Genomic DNA, 22,143 nt, shown 5'->3' on the forward strand with positions numbered 1-22,143 from the left:
TATCGTACCGAAAAAATACCGAAAGTACCGAATTTCCGGTATACCGTGTCTTTCGGTACGGTATGATACCTTACCGAAATATTTCGGTAAGGTAACGGTATGAATTCTCAAATACCGCGGTATACCGCTGCATACCGAAATTTGGTATATACCGTAAATTAAGGTATATCCCGTAAACTAAGGCATATACCACAAAAATATAAAAACAATTATATATAAAATATATTTTAGATATTTTAAATTATAAAACACAATTATATATAAAATATATTTTAGATATATTGTGAAATATAAATATAATTATGAATAAATTATATTTAATTTATTTTTAAAATTATAAAATATAAATAATATTCTAAAAACTCTAATTTTCTATTTTAATTGATGTTGAAAGTGAGGTATACTGCAAAAGTAAGGTATACCAAATTTCGGTTCGGTATACCGAAAATGAGGTGCGGTATCAGTATGGAAATTCGTCATACCGAAAATAAGGTATACCGAAGTTCGGTATACCGAAAACTTTGATAAGGTAAAGATATGACTTTTTCGCATACGGTATTTACGATAAGGTATACGGTATGATGATTTTGGTAAGGTATACCGGACCAACCGACCACTGCGTAGGACAAAGGATTTTTGGGCAAATATTTTAATCCACCAAGCAGAAAGAGGAAATGTGTACAAAGTTCATAATATTATGTGTGTGAGTGATGTGATTGATGAAAACTCAAATTTGGATGACTAAAATTCCACTACTGGATTGTAAGTGAACCACAACCTAAAAAGAAGTTGACGAAGACTAAAAGTATTCTCATTATATTCTATTTATGATTAATATGTTGCAATAATTCCAATAAATATTATTGTCGTTTATTTATAGAAAAATACATAACAATCATGAAAAATCGTGTGGTGTGATTTCGTCTTTCCAAAATGCCCCATTTTTTCAGTCAGTTTTCTTACCAACATGGAAGGAAGCATGCCCAAATCTCTTTTTTAATCTGTTGGAAATTTTGAACAAATTTATATTAATACAAACACAGAAACACTACAAAAATTTTTTTATCTATGGATAAAAAATTGAGAAAATTGAGATGCAATTACTTTAAAAATAACAACAATTTAGAGCACAAATATTTTCCCACTTTATTGTTCTTTACTTTCCGCACAAGAAATCCTTGGTTTGATCGACCAGCAAAAGCCGGCGACTACCATTGTTTATCTCCGTTTCTTCGCTGTCCGAGACTTGATCTCACAGGTGAACTCGTTGCAGGGAACCATCTTGTAACAATTGATCTGTTCTAATAACTTAGCTCTTTAGGGCTAAGTTCTCATGTTTAGTCTGTATCATATTATTTCAAACAAAAAATAAAAGTGTGGCAAGTTGAGTTGACACCTCGACCATCGCTTGCCCCGTTGAATACACAACACATATATAGACATCGTTTTCATTTGTTTCTTTACCTGGGGAATTTTACTCTTATCATTGCTGTTTCAATCTTGTTACTACATAGCTTTGCCCTCTCCTTGAATTCTTTCACAGATTAAAATGCACTCATTTCCTTCAAAAACTCCATCACTTCCGACCCTTATGATATCTTGAGCACCAATTGGTCGCAAAACACATCTGTAATTGGATTGGTGTATCGTGCGGCCTCAAACACGGCCGTGTCACTGCTCTCAATCTCTCTGGCTACGATCTTGCTGGAACTGTTGCTCCACATCTCAGAAACCTTACGTTTCTAAGATATTTGGACATCAGTTCCAACAATTTCAGTGGCTTCTTACCCTTTGAGCTCTCTAAACTACGTCGTTTGAAGGTGATGAATGTGGGAGTGAATTCAATCACCGGAGAAATACCAACATGGTTGGGCAGTTTACCTCAACTGGAGGAACTCTATTTGTACAACAACATTTTCTTAGGTACAATTCCTGCATCTTTGTCTAAAAATTATTAGCTACAAATATTAAACTTGAACTATAACCAGCTGAGTGGGTACATACCAGATACCACGTGGTATTTTCAATGTGTCTTCCCTTAGATAAATTAAAATTAGCTCTAATAGCCTATCGGGTTTGCTTCCAAGTGATATGTGCGATAGTCTCCTAAATATTGAGGCACTTGACATTTCGGACAACCAACTTTCTGGATAAATTACACCAAACATATGGAAATGCAGACACCGGTGCTGGGATTATCTATCAATCATTTCAATGGAAAATTTCCAAGTGAAATTGGAAGTTTGAGTATGCTTAAAGAGTTGTACTTGGGCTTTAACGATTTCAGAGGTAAACACATCTCTTTTTAACTGCATCTACATTTAATTTCTATACTCTCTCATTCCCATAAAGATATGTGCACTTTCCATTTTCATCAATCCCACAGAAATATATGCATAAGTTATATTAATTTAATATTGTAGATCCCAATATCCACTAACACTACTCCAACTACCATTCTCATCATCTCTCTTACTTTACCAATTTTGATTAAATTCTCATGTCATACCTATTGTCCATATTTTTATGGGACGGATAAAGTATTACAATTCTATAATTTGAAATGGATAAACGATTTGAAAGTTATTGCTGTCTATTTATTATACCGCCTTCATCCTCTAAAAATAATCATAATCAGTTCATATGGTAAGTTTATCTCTATTGCTGTCTATTTATTATACCGCCTTCATCCTCTAAAAATAATCATAATCAGTTCATATGGTAAGTTTATCTCTCTAATAAAGTTACGTTATTTTTATTACTAATATTTTAAAAAATTGTTGTTTGTGCAAATTTTATTTTACTTTTGTAATTTTATTTTTTTCGTTTTAAATTCCTAGGGTATTTTGTTTACATAGAGAATGTGGGTTTTATTATTTTGCAGTTTGATAATATTTATAACATTCTATTTTTAAGAAATTAGGATTGCTTTGATCTTTCTAGTTGTGTTTAATAATAAATTTATAGCCGGCTACTATGATTGAAATGATGCTTTAGAAGAAATAAATGAGTTTCATAATATCTTTCTACTTCCGAAAATGCAGGAATGATCCCTGAAGAAATAGGGAATCTTTCACAGCTAGAGATATTAAGCATCCCAGCCTCCTCTCTTACAGGAAATATTACATCTTCACTGTTCAACATACCGAGTGATATAACAACAGTTTGTCTGGAAATATTCCAAGTGATATGTGCGAAAATCTTCCAAATATTGAATCACTTAATCTTTGGAGCAACCAACTTTCTGGAGAAATTCCACCAAACATATGGAAATGCAGACACCTTCAGGACTTGGAATTATCTGTTAATCATTTCAATGGAAATATTCCAAGTGAAATTGGAAGTTTGAGTATGCTTAGATACTTATTCTTGGGCGTGAACGATTTCAGAGGTGTTATGCATATCCTATCTTTTTAATTAGCTACATATATATATGTGATTTCTATATTATAGTATATCGTTGCTTTAAAAATTCATTCAATTTACACATGAGACATGCATCTCTTTCTACTCTGTTACCACAGAGAGACACAGCATGAATGAGACAGAACAATAATGGAGGAATGGTCGTTATCAAAGTATAAACTCCCTCCCTCCCATAATAAAGAGTCATTTTACTCCGTCTCATATTAATAGTCCACTATGACTTTTACTATAAACTCCCTCCCTTCCATTAATAAGTCTCACATTCTACTAGCTCATTACATTCACATTTTGTTTTAAAACTAGTACTCCATCCATCTCAATCAAAACTTTAGGTCAGGGAGATTATGAAATTGTATTAAAAAGTAAGAGAATAATAAAGTAGGAACAACAAAGAGAGAGTAAAGTAGGTGATGTACTAAGTAAGAGTGATCAGATGTTTTGTTTTTTATAAAAAAAAAAACACTCAACATACAAAAATGCAGGAATGATCCCTGAAGAAATAGGGAATCTTTCACGGTTAGAGGAGTTAAGTATCCGAGAGTGCTCTCTCACTGGAAATATTCCAACAAATATATGGAAATGCACACATGTTGAGATGTTGTCATTATCCTCCAACAATTTCAGTGGTAACATCCCGTTTGAAATTGGGAACATGAGCATGCTTAGGAAGTTGTATTTGGGTGGGAACGACTTTCAAGGTATGGAGATCTATTTTCAGTTCTGTATAATGATTTGTACTCCCTCCGTTCCCTCATAGTTGAGGCGGAACTTTTCAGCACGGAGTTTAAGAAATGAATGTTGAGTGTGTTAAATAAATAGATAAAAAAGTAAGAAAGAGAAAAAAAGGTAGAGAGAATAAAGTAAAAAGTGAATAAAGTAAGAGAGAGTAAAGTAAGAGAGAGGAAAAAGTTACTATATATGGAAATGACTCAACTATGAAGGAACTTCCTGAAATAGAAAAATGACTCAACTATGAAGGAACGGAGGGAATACGTAGAAGTATTTATTTTGGATATTCAAATATAGTACTCCTAGTATCTTATTTATAGCTGTCATATCAAAATTGCATATAATTCTTGCGATGATCAATGGTAGAATTTGGTTAAATTTCACAATTTCAGGAGGAATTCCAGTCCAAATAGGGAAACTTACACGACTAGAGGTATTACACCTGGCAAACGCCTCTTTAACTGGAAATATCCCATCCTCCATTTTCAACATATCTACTTTGACATTACTGTTGCAAATTTAACACACAAAGTATAGGAACACTCAACAAGGATGAAATATGGAGAATAAGTATTTATAGACTTCTCACAAAAGGATTACAAAATACAATCAAAGTGCTTCGGCACTACAAAACTCTCTCCTCTTTTCTTAACTTAGAGCTACGGCTCTTTCTCTCAATTCACTTTTAACTCTCTCAATTCTCTTTTCTTATGATTGATTATACAATGACAACAAGCACTCCCTATTTATAGGTAAACAAAGCTAACTAGTTTACTACACATCTATACTACGTGGCCTAATTAAGACCACCACTAATCTTCAAATTGTAACCATATACTCCACCGCCATCTATGTAATGTAGTTGTGGCTTCTTTTTAGCCATGGAGAATTCACAAGCTTACACTACTATGATAAGGTGGCGATGCAGCACCTTCATCACCACTCCGTAATTGTTAAGTAATTGAGCTTAACAATTTCAACATCCTCCCTTAAGCTCAATTTTTCACGGTTTTCATGTCGAGCATAAATTCCAATCTTCTGATTGTATCCTTTCGCCACCAACCTTGCCTTGTACCTTTGCACTTCACCATTGACATTTTTCTTTGTTTTGTACATACATTTCACACCAATTTCTTTTCGGCCTTTTGGTAGCGTTGTCAACGACCAAGTATCATTTTTCTCGATTGCATTGATTTCCTCATCCATTGCAATCTTCCATTTCCTATCTTGCGCAGCATCTGCATAAGCAACTGGATCAGCATCCATAATAAAACAAATAAGATTCACATTTTTCTCTCCAGCTCCATCAACTTCTTCAGTAGCTTCATATATATCATTCAGATTGCGCATTCTTCTTGGCCTTTCGACTGGACCTTGAGATGATGTTGGTGAATCTGGCTCTTCTACTTCACGTGCTTCTTCTTGCTGATCAGGTACAATATCCGACGAGCTTGCAGCTTTCTTATCCTCCCAGCTCCATGTTTGATCTTCTTCAAACACCACATCGCGACTTATGATCACCTTCTTCGTGAGTGGGTTATACAATTTGTAACCCATTACTCGATCTCCATATCCCACGAAGATACACTTTTCACCTTTGTCATCAAGCTTGATTCTTCGAGCTTCAGGAATTTTGGCATAGGCAATGCAGCCAAAAACTCTCAAGTGTGCAAGACTGGGCTTGAACGAACTCCGTGCTTCTTCAGGCGTCATGTTGCGAACACTTTTGGTGGGACACCGATTCAAGAGATACACTGCTGTTGCGACAGCTTCAGCCCAGAATTCTCGCGGTAAGTCCTTCCCTTTCATCATACTTCTCGCCATATCAAGAATTGTTCGGTTCTTCCTTTCAGCAACAACATTCAGTTGAGGAGTATATGGAGGTGTGAGCTGGTGAACGATTCCATGCTCCTTGCAGAACTTTTCGAACAAATCGGATGTAAACTCACCACCTTGGTCGGAACTGATAACTTTAATATAGTGCCCACTCTGTCTTTCAACAAGAATTTTGAACTCTTTGAAAATATCAAACACCTCAGATTTTCTTTTCAAGAAATATACCCAAGTCTTTCTGAAATAATCATCAATGAAAGTCAAAAAATACTGATTACCTCCATTAGAAACAGGCTTCAGAGGACTGCATACGTCTGTGTGAATGATCTGCAACGGGCGTGATGCTCTCCATCTCATTTCTTTAGAAAAGCTTGGCCTATGATGTTTGCCAAGTATGCAACCTTTGCAAACTTCTTCAGGATGATCAATATGCGGCAAACCTTTCACCATATTCTTTGTGGAAAGAAGCTTTAAACCACCAAAATTTAGATATCCAAGACGCAAATGCCATACCCACGATTCATCTTTAACAATGGAATTCATGCACTTCAACATATCTGTTTCATATTCAATGCAAATAATCTATTTTTGGACATCTTCACACAGGCAACCAAATTACCACGAGCATCATTGATAGTAAGGCGGGAATTCTTGATACTAACATCAAATCCTTTCTCCAGCAATTGACCAAGACTCAAAATATTACTTTTCATGGCAGGCACATAATAGACGTCATATATAAAACCATGATTTCCATTCTTCAGCTTAATCAAGATATTACCTTTTCCTTGCACCGCAACTTTTGAGGAATCTCCAAAGGTCACGTCCCCATAGGATGTCTCCTTTAGCTCCACGAAGAGTTCCTTGTTCCCGCACATGTGGTTACTCGCTCCTGTATCCAAGTACCACGTGCTACTCTGATCACCTTCAAGCCCTTTATGAGTAAAAAGAGAGGTTGAAATTACCTGCTCATCATCGTCTCCACCTTCGGCATAATTGACTTGTTGATTGGTATTTCCGGCTACTGGACACTCATAACTGTAATGCCCGAATTCGTGACAAATATAGCACTCAACATTTGATTTACCAAACTCTGGTTGATTGTAGGTTTGAGAATAACCGCCTCTGTATTGTCCTCTTCCTCGTCCTCGTTGTCCATAAGAATTTCTACCTCTGCCTCGATAAGTGAAGTTTTGACGTCCTCCCTCGTTTTGATAATTCTGTCCTCGTCCTTCTTGATTTAAGTAATTCTGTCCACGTCCTCCTTCATACTGGTAATTCTGGCCGCGTCCTCCCTGGCCACGATAGCCTCGACCTCGGCCTCGATCTCGGTTGTATCCACCACGTGATGTCCCAGGCTCAAACTTCTTGTCTTCTTGGATTGACATCTTTGCTTGTAGCATATGCTCAAGTGACGGAGTAGTCTTTTTCTTCATGCGTTGCTCGTGGACTTCCAAGCTACTCTGCAACTGGTCGATGGACATGGTGTTGAGATCTTTTGATTCTTCGATAGCAGCAACGACGTGCTCAAATTTCGACGTCAAGAAACGAAGAATTTTCTCAATGACACGAACATCATCAATGTTCTCCCCTTGCCTTTTCATTTGATTTACAATAACTAATTTTCTTGTGAAATAGTCTGAAATGCTCTCCGTTTCAGACATGGCCAAACTTTCGAACTCACCACGTAGGATCTGCAGTCGAACTCGTATCGCTTTATCAACGCCGGTGAAAGCATTCTTCAGAATCTCCCAGGCTTGTTTTGACGTGGTGGCTGCACTTACTTTCTCAAACGTGGTTTCATCAATACCTTGATAGATATTGAATAATGCCTTCTTGTCTCGTTTCCTTGCATCTCTGAGGGCGTTCTTCTGGTTGTTCGTCAGTGCATCTTCGGCTTCTTTGGATGCAGGTTCGGTGTAGCCGTCTTGAACAATATTCCACAACTCTTGTGATTGCAACAAGACTCGCATCTGAATACTCCAATTCCCATAATTGTGTTTCTCTAATTTGGGAATTTGGGGCTGGACCATGTTCAACGTTGCCGCCATAGGTAGGATCGAGTGGCTCTAGATACCAGATTTGTTGGAAATTTAACACACAAAGTATAGGAACACTCAACAAGGATGAAATATGGAGGATAAGTATTTATAGACTTCTCACAAAAGGATTACAAAATACAATCAAAGTGCTTCGGCACTACAAAACTCTCTCCTCTTTTCTTAACTTAGAGCTACGGCTCTTTCTCTCAATTCACTTTTAACTCTCTCAATTCTCTTTTCTTATGATTGATTATACAATGACAACAAGCACTCCCTATTTATAGGTAAACAAAGCTAACTAGTTTACTACACATCTATACTACGTGGCCTAATTAAGACCACCACTAATCTTCAAATTGTAACCATATACTCCACCGCCATCTATGTAATGTAGTTGTGGCTTCTTTTTAGCCATGGAGAATTCACAAGCTTACACTACTATGATAAGGTGGTGATGCAGCACCTTCATCACCACTCCGTAATTGTTAAGTAATTGAGCTTAACAATTTCAACAATTACTGAGCTTGGCCATCATCAGCTTATCTGGTAATTTTCAACTTTCTTGAACACATCGATGCTCTATATAGTCACTGTGCTTTCATATATAGTTTAATTTGCAAAGTAAATTTCTGATACACTGCAAGAGCAAAATGCTTTATACACTTGAGAACTAATTTTGTGATGCAGTTCTAGAATATATGACTTGGAGGCTAAGCAAGTTATTATTCTGGTTTTATTTATTTCCTAGTTAATAGAATAGGTTTTCCTTTTTGATTATTTCCTTATAGTTATTTTTGCTTATAATCTTTTTAGTTATTTTCTTTCCATAAGTTTAGGATTTCCCTTTGCCTATATAAAGGCCTCATTGTTGATCTTAAAAGACAGACTTTTGATTATTAATTTTACATCCAGTGTTTACTCTTTAAGTTCTCAATTAGTTGAGTTCTTTTTATGTTCCAGTTAATCATTCTCATACCGTTTCTGCATCATTTGGTATACGATCCAGGTTGATTATCAATGGCTGAACGTAGATATGGCGGCAGACGTGGCGATCCTCGTAGTGGCGGTCGTGGTGGGGGACGTGAAGATCTCCCAAACGAAGAGGCTGCACGACAACGTGATCTGCGCGACATTCAGAACGATGATCTGAGACAACAGGTTCGAGACCTCCAGCGCGACATCGAGAATGGTGATCTGCGAAAACAGGTTCGAGACCTACAACGACGATTGGCGCGATTGGAGAAGCGTCGGGGGAACCCAACCCGATGAGATCTAATGCGTTGGAGCGTCAATCAGTGGACGATTCGTTATTCAACGACGTCTACGGTGGTCAGTCTAAGCCCGTATACGACAAGGATATATTGTCGAAACCGGTGTATGATGAGCCCGTATACGACGAAGATATATTTTCGATACCGGTGTCTGATAAGCCCGTATACGATGAGGATATATTGTCGATGCCGGTGTATGATATACGACGAGGATATATTCTATGAGCTCCCTGGATTGATGAGCAAATCCCAGTCTCCTTCCGTGAAATTTGACGACGCTGCCGAAGACAAGAGCGTTGTCGTCGATGACGATAAGGACAATAGTTGGATCAGTACGGCGATGCCGATGGTGGAGGACAATTTTGAGAACGACCAACTCTCCTCCATGACTACGAGGACATTACTCACGTCTCCCGTCTTCTGGATAATGAAATCCGTACTTTTAAGGAAGAGTTACAGTGGAGCAATTTGGAGTTGTATTCATTCCGCGAGAAGATAAAAGAGAATCAGGAAAGAAGTAAGCTGAATAAGCAGCTTCCTTACTTGGTCGGAAACCGCCTCTTGGGCCTCCAGCCGAGAACGAAGCATAAAATTTGGGATGAATGGGTGGGCATGGATGAAGGTGGAAGCATTCAATTTGATGGAGAAGGGACGTGCCTTGCAACAGAAGAGTGCCTACAATACAAGGAGATTGTAGAAGGCTATGGTGGTGGATTTGGGATTGGAAAGAGGGTAAGGCCGATGGGTTCGAAGAATAGTTTGCAAGTTAATCATAATACAAAGAGAAAAAAGAGAAGACGTAAGAAAAATTGGGCAGAATGGGATGGCATTATGACTAATGTAGTTGGACATATTTTAATTGGGTTAAAATGTTATTCCATTAAAGCAGACTCGAGGACAGACTCGAGGACGAGTCTTTTTCAAGAAGGGGAGTATGATGCAGTTCTAGAATATATGACTCGGAGGCTGTTGGAAAGAAAGCATAGCATTAATATGATTTATTCTAATTGATCATTCTCCGTAAATAGAATAGGATCTCTTTGATTGTATTACCATATGTAAATTAGACCTTTGTCTATAAAAGGTTGTAGTCTCTGTAATATCATTCATGAAATAAGATTACAACATTAATTCCCCAAATACGATTCTTCATGATATCAGAGCAGGAGAAATTCTGGCTCAGAAAACTTTCATCATAGCCTGTTTTTATACCCAATTCTCGGCCAAGAAACTAAAACCAAACACAGAAACCTATCCCTATCCTTATACACAGATATGTCAGATTCAGAGGAGGAGAAAGTAACAACCGAATCATCCAAACTAAGAACGACCAGGAATGTTACTGTGCCGTTCAAATTGAACGGAAAGAACTATCCGTTGTGGTCACGACTGATGAAGGTCGCGATAGGGAGCAGAAGGGGATACTCCCATATCACCGACGAACCACCCGAACCAGACATCAAGGGATACCGCGATTGGGAGGAAACCGATCTCGTGGTCTTCTCATGGATCGTCGACAATATCGAAACTGAGAATGCCGATTTTGCCCATCACCAGACTTCCAAAGCATTGTGGGACAACTTACAAATCACCTTCGAGAGCAAGGCGGATCAATACCTGATATATGACCTGGAAGACAAGGTAATCTCAATTAGACAAGGGGATTTGGATCTCGAAACTTATTACCGTCGAATCCACGGTTTGTGGGTGAATGTTGACAGAACCCTAAAATCGCCGGTGACGTGCTGTGACAAAGGAATCAAGCAGTTCCGGCAATTCTCAAGTGAGAAACGGTTGATCAAATTCCTCACTGGATTGAATGAGGAGTTCGCCGGAATCCGGCATGACATTCTCAAGCTAGAGCCATACCTCTCAGTTGAAGAAGCCTACGGATATGTGAAGAGGGAGGCGGCTCAACAGAAGATCATGCCACCGGCGTCCTCTTAACTCACCGGAGACTCCTCTGGCGTGGGAAGCGTCGATGCATCACCGGGGGAGATAGTTTACGGATTTGGAGCGCAAAGAGATCGACCCAATAACCGGAATGGACCGCGATTGTCACCTGCCGGAGGAGCCGGCCACCAAACCGGAGCGAAACCAGACAAAAGCAAACTATGGTGCTCCCATTGTGGGAAAAACAAACACACAAGGGAGAACTGCTTCCTACGGGTGGGATACCCGGAATGGTGGGACGAGAGGCAGAGAGCACGGGCTTTGGCGAAGTTCGCCGCCGCCAACATCGCAGAGATGGGACAGCGACAGAACGCCCAAATCGCACAACGGGACGGAGTAATCGGTGACGGGAACAAACGGGATAACACCAATCATCCCGAAATTGCGCTGGTGGTGGTGGTGGCAAAGGCAGCAGCGGTGGAATCCGGGTCGGAAACTTCGTGGAGAGAGCCGGAGTGGGGGAGGCGATGAATTGGGGTGGCGGCGGTTTAAAAGGAGGTAACGGGTTTGGTCACCCACCAAATCCTAATAACACTCTTAAATTTCAATTCAGTTCCTCTATTTTGCCTAAATTTCGCCAGTAACCCCATTTTATGTATAAGCCCTCAGATCTATTGAAATATGATAAGTCACCCACGAAATTTGGTAATTCTAAATTTGCCCCAGAAAATGATACCATTGATACCGAGAATCGTTTTGCACCTCTGATAAATTTTTCCGCTACATTTAAAAATGCAAAATAATGATAGAATAAACAGGAAGGGTTGGATTTTTTATTGTGGGGCCACAGATACTATGACACCTGAAAGAGATGATTTTATTGATTTTGGTGAAATTACTAAGACTTTTATTAGGACTGCAAATGGGGAACTAATTACAGTGGCCGGGATTGGAACTATAGAGATTTCTCCAAATCTTCGATTATCAAACCGCTTATTTGTTCCGAGTTTATCTCAGAGATTGATGTCTGTGATTCATGTGACAGGAGAGTTGAACTGTACACTCCTAATGCATTCGAGTTTTTGTATTTTACAGGATATTCGGACGAGGAAAATCGTTGGGCGTGGTACTGAGAACTAAGGACTCTACTACGTGGATGGGGTAGCTCAACATAGTACTGCGATGCTGGCTCACGGATCTACGAAAGAGGAGGCTTGGCTGAGGCACAAAAGACTAGGACATCCTTCCCCTGGTTATTTTAAGCTTTTGTTTCCAGATTTTGCACTTCCTAAAAATTTTTCTTGCGAGACATGTGTTTTGGCCAAGAGCCACAGACAATCTTTTAAGCCTTCAAATACTCGTATGAAATTTATGTTTGATCTAGTGCATATTGATGTTTGGGGTCCGACACCAGTTATTGGGGGAAATGGGTTCAAATATTTTGTTACATTTATTGATGATTGCACTAGGATGACTTGGATTTATTTTTAGAAACACAAATCTGAAGTGACCAATAAATTTATCCTTTTCTTCCATATGATTCAAACTCAATTCCAAATCACCATAAAAGTCCTTCGGTCAGATAATGGAAGGGAATTTGTCAACAACACCATATCTGAACTTTTTAGAAAGAATGGTCTTGTTCATCAAACCTCATGTGCTTATACTCCGGAACAAAATGGGGTGGCTGAGAGAAAAAACAGAACCATCTTAGAAGTTACCCGTGCCCTTATGATCGAATCTAAAGTCCCCACCTTCCTTTGGCGTGAAGCTATAGTAACCTCCGTCTACCTTATCAACAGATTGCCCACAAAAATCCTCAACAAAAAAACACTTCTCGATATTCTCTCCACACAAGCCAAAATACCTGAATCCCTTAGCATGACACCGAAAGTCTTTGGGTGTACAGTCTACGTCCACATTCCTAAACACGAGAGAACCAAATTCTCCCCTTGTGCAACCAAATGTGTCTTTGTTGGGTATGGGATAAACCAAAAGGGGTACTGATGCTTTGATCCGTCCACTAAGAAAACGTGGCTGGTCCGATGTGCGAGTGGAAGGGCTCTGAATAGCGCCTGTGACAATCGGCTGTGAAGGAGGTTGCGATGCAAAAGCTCCAGGTTGCCCTCGTGTATCACGCGATGGCCAAGATCGCCAATTATTCTGAGGTGGTGGTTGTGATGGCCTCTCCGGTTGAGTGGCTGCAAATTCCAGCACTAGTGTCATGTCCCTTGCTAGTGACGAAGGTCGATGTAGGCGAACCCTTTCCTGCAAATCTGGTTTGAGACCCGCCACAAATATTGTAAAAAGCTCGGACTCTAGAATCCCTTGAATCCGATTCAAATACTTCTCGAAAGTGTCGTGGTAGTCCACTACTGATCCAGTCTGCGTCAATTTAGCCAATAGGCCAAAATAATTCTGAAAGCTCTACGGATAAAATCGATGACGCACGTCTTCTAGGAACCCCTGTCCAACCTCTCCAACATACGATCCAGCTTCCCGCCCACGGACTCCTCGGTGTTCGGTTCATCCTGGGGGCGGCGGATTGGTTCCCCGTCGTCCTGACTGAAGCGGGGAAACCCTCCCTGGTCGCGACGACCGTCTGGGTATTTCCGTCACGATGATCCCTCGGCAAACGTGTCTGGGAGCGAGGTGCCCCAAACTCCTTTCCCGTTGTTATTGTAGCGCTTCATGAGTACACACGTGAAAGCACCAGATGTTAAGGGGTTTTTCCCCTTAACGGTGGTCGGCAGCTTCGCGCGGCGATCGAACCAAACTGCCGGCGCCCTGCAGCGGGTCAACGGCTGTAAACTAAACCTGTGCGCGGGAATTCTTCCCCGTCGGGAAGCGTCAAGTTTAGGATTTATGAGATAACTTGGCTTGCAATATTATTAGGGCAAAATAGATGTTTATTATTCAATGAATTCCTTCTGACAAAACGCCCTATTTATAGATCTAAGGACCCTAGGGTTGGTTCGACCTAATCCTATTTATCTCGGGAAAGAACCAACAAAGAAAACCCGAAACGGAGCTTATAATTACGCTCGACTCTTAATGCAATTAAATAATAAAAATATCAAAAAAGAAATAATAAAAGGAAAGAAATAAATGAAAGCATAAAACAAAACCATCGTCTCTTCTACTTTGGGACGTACTCGCCGAGCCTGTCCGGCGGACGTGCGTTCCTCTTCGGTTTCGACGTTGGAATGGACCTTTGCTCCTGCACTGGTGCTACCTCCACTGTGTCCGGTGGAACTTCCTCTTCATACTCATTATCGTCCTCCTGACCATCGCCATCCAGCGGCGTCTCTCCCGGAGTGTCGCTGTCGCTATTTCCGTTGAGCGGCTGGGGCGCATCATATACATTCTTGATCAGGCGGATCTAGGGGGGGTAGGAGGGGGTGGTCGCACCCTCTGGAGAGACATTCTTATCCGGACGTAAAATTACCATGTCCGCCCCCTCCATTTGCCCCGGCGTCGCCCCGAAAATCGAAAAAAATTGCCATATACTAATATATATTTCGCCCCCTTCATTTATGAATCCTAGATCCTCCGTCACTACCTATATATTTTCTAACCTGAGAAGGTGTGTTGATTATATCATAAATCTTAACAATAACTATATCAATGGTTTTTTTTTATTCTTTCTTGCAAGACTATACCGCTAATAGGCCTATATGATTGATACGTTGATTTATAGTTGGGCTGGGCTGGGCTAACAAGATTTCAAGTTCTAATTCAGCCCACACTAGAAAGGCCTAGGCTTGTAATTTGCTCAAACAAATTGATGCCGATATAGGTGCAAAGTGTAGTGTGGGTGCTCATATATGAGTGATTTATATCCCAATCAATTAATAAAATGAGGAAGCTTGCACTTTTCGTTAATATGAATTTGAAATTAATTCACAGCACATATATAAATGCAATAATATCATAAAAACAATTGTCGAAAGACTGAAGTTGATGACGACCCCGCCTCATGATTTGCCCTGTTGAACATGTAATGTTATATGTATGTAGAGTGTGGAAATTGTTTTTCTGAAATTTCGTCAATACATTTAAATTTCTTCTAACAATCCAAAATCTTGATGTATAGATAGATATAGTGACACTAACACAGGAGGGGCAGTGATAAAGTGTGCCAGTTGAGTTGACACGACGACCATCGCTTGCCCAGTTGAATACACAACACATGTATAGACATCATTTATTTGCTTCTTATCCTATTCTTAATTTTGTTAGAACATATAAATTTCCACATTACAATAGAATTTTGTAGCTACAGAAAGTGACACACAAGTCTCCTTCTCATCGTCATCATATATACGTTTACAAGAATCCCATTAATAAATTCCACATGCATATTTTGGCATATATTTCATTGACGAAGACTCAAATAAATTGAATCCTAACATATCAAATGGAATAAAATAAATATCAACAAAAAAAAAAAATCATACTCCGTTGGCCTATATATATTTCATTGACGAAGACTCAAATATATTGAATCCTAACAAATCAAACGGAATAAAATAAATATCAACAAAAAAGTTAAAAATCATACTCCGTTTATATGAGATGATAACTATGAAGAGTGTGTTATATCAAATGAAACCAATCACCAAATTAATGGAGTCTTTTATCTTCTCCTTTGCTCTTTCCATTTTATTCTTAAGTAGCTTTACCCTCTCCTTTAATTCTTTCATCACCGAAAAACATGCTCTTATTTCCTTCAAAAACTCCATCTCTTCCGACTCTAATGCTATCTTGAGCACCAATTGGTCACAAAATACATCAGTCTGTAATTGGATTGGTGTGTCGTGCAGCCTCAAAGACCGTCGTGTCGTGTCTCTCAATCTCTCTTGCTACGACCTTGCTGGAACTGTCACTCCACATCTCGGAAACCTAACGTTTCTAAGATATTTGGATATCAGCTCCAACAATTTCAGTGGCTTCTTACCCTTTGAGCTATCTAAATTGCGTCGTTTGAAGGTTATGAATGTGGGAGCAAATTCATTCACCGGAGAAATACCAACATGGTTGGGGAGTTTACCTCAACTGGAGGAACTCTATTTGTACAACAACACTTTCTTAGGTACAATTCCTTCATCTTTGGCTAGCAATTCCAATAACCAGATGTTACAAATATTAAACTTGAATTATAACCAGGTAAGTGGGTCCATACCACATGGTATTTTCAATGTGTCTTCTCTTAGAAAAATTAGAATTAGAAATAATAGCCTATCTGGTTTGCTACCAAGTGATATGTGCGATAATCTCCCAAATATTGAAGCACTTGATATTTCGGGCAACCAACTTTTTTGGAGAAATTCCACCAAACATAGGGAAATGCAGACACCTTAAGCGGCTGTTATTATCCATCAATCATTTCAATGGAAAAATCCCAAGTGAAATTGGAAGTTTGAGTATGCTTAGAGAGTTGTGGCTCGGCTTTAACGATTTTAGAGGTAAACGCATCTCTTTTTAGTTACATCTACATTTAATTTCTACTATATTACAATTCCATAATTTGAAAAGGATAAATGATTTGAATGTGCTGGCGATTGAAACTAAAAAATAATAACATATAATTGTCCCACATTGGTGTCTTAAGAGAAAATTGAAACTAGTATATAAGTTCTATGGGCCACTCCTCCTATCACCTATTGATTTTAGGATGGAACCCAACCCATGAATTTTTATCATAATGTTATTACTACTTCCACGGGAGAGATTTAGATGCTTTTCCAGCATACGAAGCCAAAACGTCAATAGAAAATGAAATTATGCTACAATGAGCGAAAAGATGGTTTTGAAGAAATAAATCAGTTTTTTGTATTAGACATATGCTAAGCAAATAAACGTCTATTCAAACTAAACTTACTCATAAATAGGGATGTCAGTTCAACCCGAAACCTGTGAGTCGGCCCAAATAGCCCGGTAAAATGAGCAGGTTAGGGCTATAATTTTGAAACCCGAATACAAAACGGGCTAAACGGATTGGCCCGAATGAGTTGGCGGGTTAAACGGGTTGGCCCGAACGGGTTGCGGGTCGGCCCGACGGGTTGCAACTTTTAATTAAAAAATATTGAAATTTTATATTTTTGAATTTAATGTGGCATAATCATAAGTCTTCTTCGATCTAGATTCTACTACACTGTTCCACTCAATCACACGCTATCAACTTTAAAGTTTCACCTCAACTTTATTCCATCGCCCCCTCATATGTCACTACTGTCTTACTACCAACAAAGCAAATCAATACAAAATTAAGAATTAACCCATCAAAATCTCAATATAGTTATCGTTTCAATAATGATTCATGTAAGATATGATTTTTAATTTTCATAAAGAAATAATTATGAAACAATGCCAAAATAATAACACGAACACAAGCTTTAATTGAAATTAATTGATTTAATTTTTTTTATCTTTGCTTAGATTGTAGTTGATCGAGATGAAATGCTTCTTTCCAACTATTATTGAGGAAAACTATGAAAAAGATTTTATACGATTCTAACACTAAGAAGAAAAAATATCTAAAAACTAATATTATTTTTTGAGGAAAATTTGATTACGAAAGATTAATTTTGAAAGTTTGTAGGCCCGAATAGCCTGATGGGTTAGCCCGAAACCCGGTGGGCTAGGGTTAGGGTCGAAAATTTATGACCCAAAAAATTCATAACCCGAATAGCCTGACAACCCGAGTGAGTTGGCCCGAACCCGAACGGGTTAGCCCGATTGACATCCCTACTCATAAGCATAATGGGAAAATCAAGCAAAGAGTTTCATTATATCTTTATATGTCAAAAAATGCAGGAATGATCCCTGAAGAAATAGGAAATCTTTCACAGTCAGAGGTGTTGAGCATCCCATCCTCCTCCCTGTCCGGAAATATTCCATCTTCAGTGTTCAACATATCTTCGTTGAAATTCATGATCCTATCAAATAACAGTTTGTCTGGAAATATGCCAACTTCTCTCAATCTGCTTTTGTTAGAGGAGTTATATCTGGATCATAACAACTTACAAGGTATGAGATTTCCCCTTTGTTATCGTTAGTAAGTAAAATTATTGAAACAAACAAAAATATTTCCACCTCCGAGTTAGGTATTTTTTTTGTGAATACAGTCAATACGAAGAAGATGTAATAATTTTACAAAAGAGAATCAGTAATTAAATGATGGACTAAAAGACTAACAATTGGAAGTGCTAATTTGTAGGTCAGATTCCACTAAATGTATGGAAATGCAAACATCTTGAGATCTTGTACCTAAACAACAACAATCTCAGTGGAACCATCTCTCGTGCAATTGGAAATACAAGCATGCTTAGAGAGTTTAACTTGGCGTATAATCATTTCACAGGTATTTATACTTGATCCTTCCTTCCTTTTGTTTATGACTTCCTCAAATTATTTAGATGAAGTTCGATGCTTAATTTGTCACATGGATTTACCAATTAAACAACTTTTCCTTTTTGGCTTATATGTACTTTTAACATTCTTTATGATGACAAATATCCTTTAGTAAATACATCCCGTTAGGAAAATTTTAAATAACTCGTTTTTCAAATTGATAAAAAACCTTCAATTTGACTAGGTGAATAAGGGTTCCATTTAATTTATTACAAACATATAACTTAGCATGTGTATTATTGTAATTATCAATGTGGATATATATGGCAGGTGAACTACCACAAGAGTTTGGCACTCTGCCAAAACTTGAAACTTTCTCCATGTTCTGTAATTCCTTATATGGGTCCATCCAATCGTCCTTATTCAATATATCAACAATAAAGAAATTATCAATTTCGTTCAATGAGTTTTCTGGTACTCTTCCAGTAGATATGGGGAGTTCACTTCCCAACCTTGAATGGCTTGTTTTGGCTGAAAACAGAATCAGTGGCCCAATTCCAAGTTCTATCACCAATGCTTCTAAACTTATCATCTTGGACATGCCTGGCAACTCATTTAGTGGCTCCATACCCTTCTTTGGTAATCTAAAGCTCCTAGAAGTACTTCGTCTTTCGAGAAATAATTTAAGTAGAGAAGATTTTCCAACTCAGGAATTGACATTTCTCTCTTCATTGACTAATTGTCGACATTTGAGGAAGCTAGAAGTATCACACAATCCACTTAATGGCATTTTACCCACTTCACTTGGGAATTTTTCCTCATCTCTTGAGAATATTTATGCAGTCGCATGCAACATCATGGGTGTCATTCCGTTCGAAGTAGGAAAGTTAAGCTATTTGCTAAATCTCCATTTGAGTGAGAATCAACTGAGTGGTCACATTCCACCAACAATTGGAAAAATGAAGCAACTCCAAACACTATATCTTAGTGACAATCGATTGGTGGGGTCTATCCCTAACGATCTTTGCCGACTGTATCATTTGGGGGAGTTGAACCTTGCTCGTAACATGTTTGTAGGACCAATATCTGAATGTTTGAGTGATGTTAAATCATTGAGAGAGATCTACTTAGATTCCAACCAGTTGAATTTAACTATCCCTCCTAGCTTGTGGATTATCACAGACCTTGTGATTCTGAACTTGTCTTCCAATCATTTGAACGGTCGATTGTCATCTCAAGTTGGAAATTTAAAGATGATTAACTCCTTGGATTTATCATCCAATCAATTTTCAGATGTTATTCCTACCTCAATTGATGGTTGCCAATCACTAACATTTCTGAACTTATCAAATAATATGTTTAGTGGCTCTATTCCTCAATCATTGGGAGAAGTTAAAGGTTTGACTATATTGGATTTATCTTACAATAATCTTTCTGGACCAATACCCAAGTCATTAGAAAACCTCATCTTTCTTGAAAACTTTAATATTTCAAACAACAAACTGGAGGGAAAAATTCCAGATGGGGGCAACTTTCGTAACTTCAGTGCTGTGTCTTTTACCCATAACTTAGATCTTTGTGGTCCAATCAAATTCCAAGTTGCACCTTGCCCAGAAAATCATCATCGATCATGGTTGAAGAAACTCATGGTGCCGACGGGGATTTTAGTTGCCATTGTGGTGATTGTAATGCTTGTTCTCATGAGCATGCGTAAACGGAAAATAGCAGAACTCTCAGCTGCTATTTCAACTATGGAATGCGGAATATTTTCTTACATAGAACTTGAACGAGGAACAAGTTCATTTAGTGTAACCAAGCTACTTGGAAGAGGTAGTTTTGGTTCTGTATACGAAGCAATACTTTCTGATGGGGTGAGAGTTGCAGTAAAAGTGTTCAACATGGAACGTCAAGGAGCAACAAGGAGCTTTAAGGCTGAAACTACTATATTGAGTAGCATTCGACACAGAAACTTGGTTCGCATTGTTGGATGTTGTTGTAACAAAGAGTTTACAGCATTGATTATGACGTACATGCCAAATGGAAGCTTGAATAAATGGTTACACTTGGACATGTATAGTCTAGATCTTATACAAAGATTGAAAATAGCAGTTGATGTTGCAGCAGGGTTGGAATATCTTCACCATGGCCATACATTCCCCATCGTTCATTGTGATATAAAACCAAGCAATGTGTTGCTTGATCAAGACATGACTGCTCATCTTGCTGATTTTGGTATTTCCAAGATTTTTGATGGAGGAGAAACAGACATCCAAACACAAACAATGGGAACCATCGGTTATGTAGCACCAGGTAATGCATGATACTACTTTTTCAAACTTAAATTTTGTCATATATAAATGTTTCACCTAATTCTAGCAAAATGTTGAATGCATGTGACACAATTAGAGTTTGGAATGCAAGGTAGAGTGTCGACAAATGGGGATGTATATAGTTTTGGGATATTGCTGCTAGAGATGTTCACTGGAAAAAGGCCAACAGACGATATGTTCGGTGAAGAAAGGAGCTTAAAGGAGTGGGTAAGTGAAGCATTAAGGCTACAAACAACAACTGAATTAATGGTGCCTGTTCTATTATCACGTGAAGATCAACATTACGCTGTGAAGGAGAAATGTATATTATCAATGTTTGAATTGGCAATGAAATGTTTAGTTGATAAAGCAAATGAAAGAATCAACATGATTGAAGCAGCGACTGCTCTGCACAAGATCTATGCTACTATTGTGGCAGGTACAAGAACTCGTCGTCCACGATCTGCTTTTTCTGTTAGGATCGCTAGTAATGAGGTTTGATAGCTCGGATGTATAGTTGCTGAAATCACATTGTTTGTCACTGTTATGTGAACACTAATCTAGAAGATTGGAGTTCAACTATTGCTTATTAGTACTTTTTAGTAGTAGTTCATGATTTAATGAATGATTCAGCTATCTTGCATTTTAATGTGTTTAATATTGATGAAGATATATAACTTTCACATCGGGATAAGGAACACAAAGACAATGATACAATGTAGGAATTCCACATGGCACATGGCAAGTGTAATTTTCTGAGTATTAATTAATAGCACAATTTTAGCAAGAGTGGATGCTGAAAAATGCAGAGTATGTTTGAGCACTATTTTACTGAGAGCTGCAAATATATCTGCTTGTTACTTCATCTAGCAATCAAAGATGTTCACATAAATTTACACAAAAAACTTTGTACTAGTTCTGTAGGATTTGATGTTTGACGGTATTCAATTAGTTTAATGTTTAAAACATATCAGAAATATAAGACGTAATGTTGATTTTAAAGTGATTTTGCACTAGTTAAAACATTAAGGCAAGTACAAATTTTTTTATGTAGTACTATATTACTTGGAGAGACCGTCTTGACTATTACTAGTACTATTTTCCTACTTGTGAGAGTGTCTTGATTATATCATAAATCTTAATAATAACTCTACACCAACGGTTATTTTCTTATTAAAAAAATTATTTGTAAGGCCGTACCGCTAAAAAATATCTCTGTTTTAAAAAATCAGCGATTAAAGTTTCATAAATTATGTGCAACTGAAGAGCTATGAATATATATTT

At 38.2% G+C, this 22,143-nt stretch overlaps 3 protein-coding genes and 2 long non-coding RNA genes across 9 annotated transcripts; 3 read left to right on the forward strand and 2 right to left on the reverse strand.

Annotated features, from left to right (window-relative positions):
- Window positions 1–1,456: 1,456 nt before the first annotated feature.
- On the forward strand, window positions 1,457–3,504 carry LOC148923628 (uncharacterized). 2 transcript variants are annotated; one of them, XR_016132744.1, is made up of 3 exons: window positions 1,457–1,923; window positions 2,181–2,289; window positions 3,045–3,504. It is a non-coding gene; the product is annotated as an uncharacterized LOC148923628 (long non-coding RNA). The 2 variants fall into 2 exon arrangements; XR_016132743.1 differs by lacking the exon at window positions 1,457–1,923 and having other exon boundaries at window positions 1,930–2,289.
- LOC148923629 (uncharacterized) lies at window positions 2,993–5,054 on the reverse strand. Its single transcript, XR_016132745.1, has 2 exons — window positions 4,579–5,054; window positions 2,993–3,301 (listed from the first exon to the last, which is right to left on the reverse strand). It is a non-coding gene; the product is annotated as an uncharacterized LOC148923629 (long non-coding RNA).
- A 1,482-nt stretch (window positions 5,055–6,536) lies between these two features.
- LOC148923630 (uncharacterized) lies at window positions 6,537–8,039 on the reverse strand. The gene has a single exon (XM_089061560.1). The coding sequence runs from the start codon at window positions 8,037–8,039 to the stop codon at window positions 6,537–6,539; it is 1,503 nt and encodes a 500-aa protein (XP_088917686.1).
- Window positions 8,040–10,576: 2,537 nt separating this feature from the next.
- On the forward strand, window positions 10,577–11,248 carry LOC148923631 (uncharacterized). The gene has a single exon (XM_089061561.1). It carries the CDS (start codon window positions 10,577–10,579, stop codon window positions 11,246–11,248), a length of 672 nt encoding a protein of 223 aa, XP_088917687.1.
- Window positions 11,249–15,728: 4,480 nt separating this feature from the next.
- On the forward strand, window positions 15,729–21,508 carry LOC148923632 (uncharacterized). 4 transcript variants are annotated; one of them, XM_089061053.1, is made up of 5 exons: window positions 15,729–16,289; window positions 18,014–18,226; window positions 18,417–18,560; window positions 18,881–20,860; window positions 20,972–21,508. In XM_089061053.1, exons 1-5 carry the CDS (start codon window positions 15,773–15,775, stop codon window positions 21,358–21,360), a joined length of 3,243 nt encoding a protein of 1,080 aa, XP_088917179.1. In that variant the 5' UTR covers window positions 15,729–15,772; the 3' UTR covers window positions 21,361–21,508. The 4 variants fall into 4 exon arrangements, with proteins under 4 accessions (XP_088917179.1, XP_088917178.1, XP_088917180.1 ...); XM_089061052.1 differs by having other exon boundaries at window positions 15,731–16,289; window positions 20,957–21,508; XM_089061054.1 differs by lacking the exon at window positions 15,729–16,289 and adding an exon at window positions 16,673–17,925 and having other exon boundaries at window positions 20,957–21,508.
- Window positions 21,509–22,143: the final 635 nt, after the last annotated feature.

This window comes from Salvia hispanica, chromosome 6 (genome assembly GCF_029641045.1).
Source record: "Salvia hispanica isolate PSC_SH4W2 chromosome 6, Shi_PSC_v1, whole genome shotgun sequence".
Classification (NCBI taxonomy): domain Eukaryota; kingdom Viridiplantae; phylum Streptophyta; class Magnoliopsida; order Lamiales; family Lamiaceae; genus Salvia; species Salvia hispanica.

Coding starts and splice junctions, on each gene's coding strand:
- LOC148923631 (XM_089061561.1), top strand. CDS start 10,577: ATGTCAGATTCAGAGGAGGAGAAAGTAACAACCGAATCATCCAAACTA.
- LOC148923632 (XM_089061052.1), top strand. CDS start 15,773: ATGATAACTATGAAGAGTGTGTTATATCAAATGAAACCAATCACCAAA. Junction 18,227..18,416: donor GGATCATAACAACTTACAAG/GTATGAGATTTC, acceptor GCTAATTTGTAG/GTCAGATTCCACTAAATGTA. Junction 20,861..20,956: donor CATCGGTTATGTAGCACCAG/GTAATGCATGAT, acceptor TGACACAATTAG/AGTTTGGAATGCAAGGTAGA.
- LOC148923630 (XM_089061560.1), bottom strand. CDS start 8,039: ATGGCGGCAACGTTGAACATGGTCCAGCCCCAAATTCCCAAATTAGAG.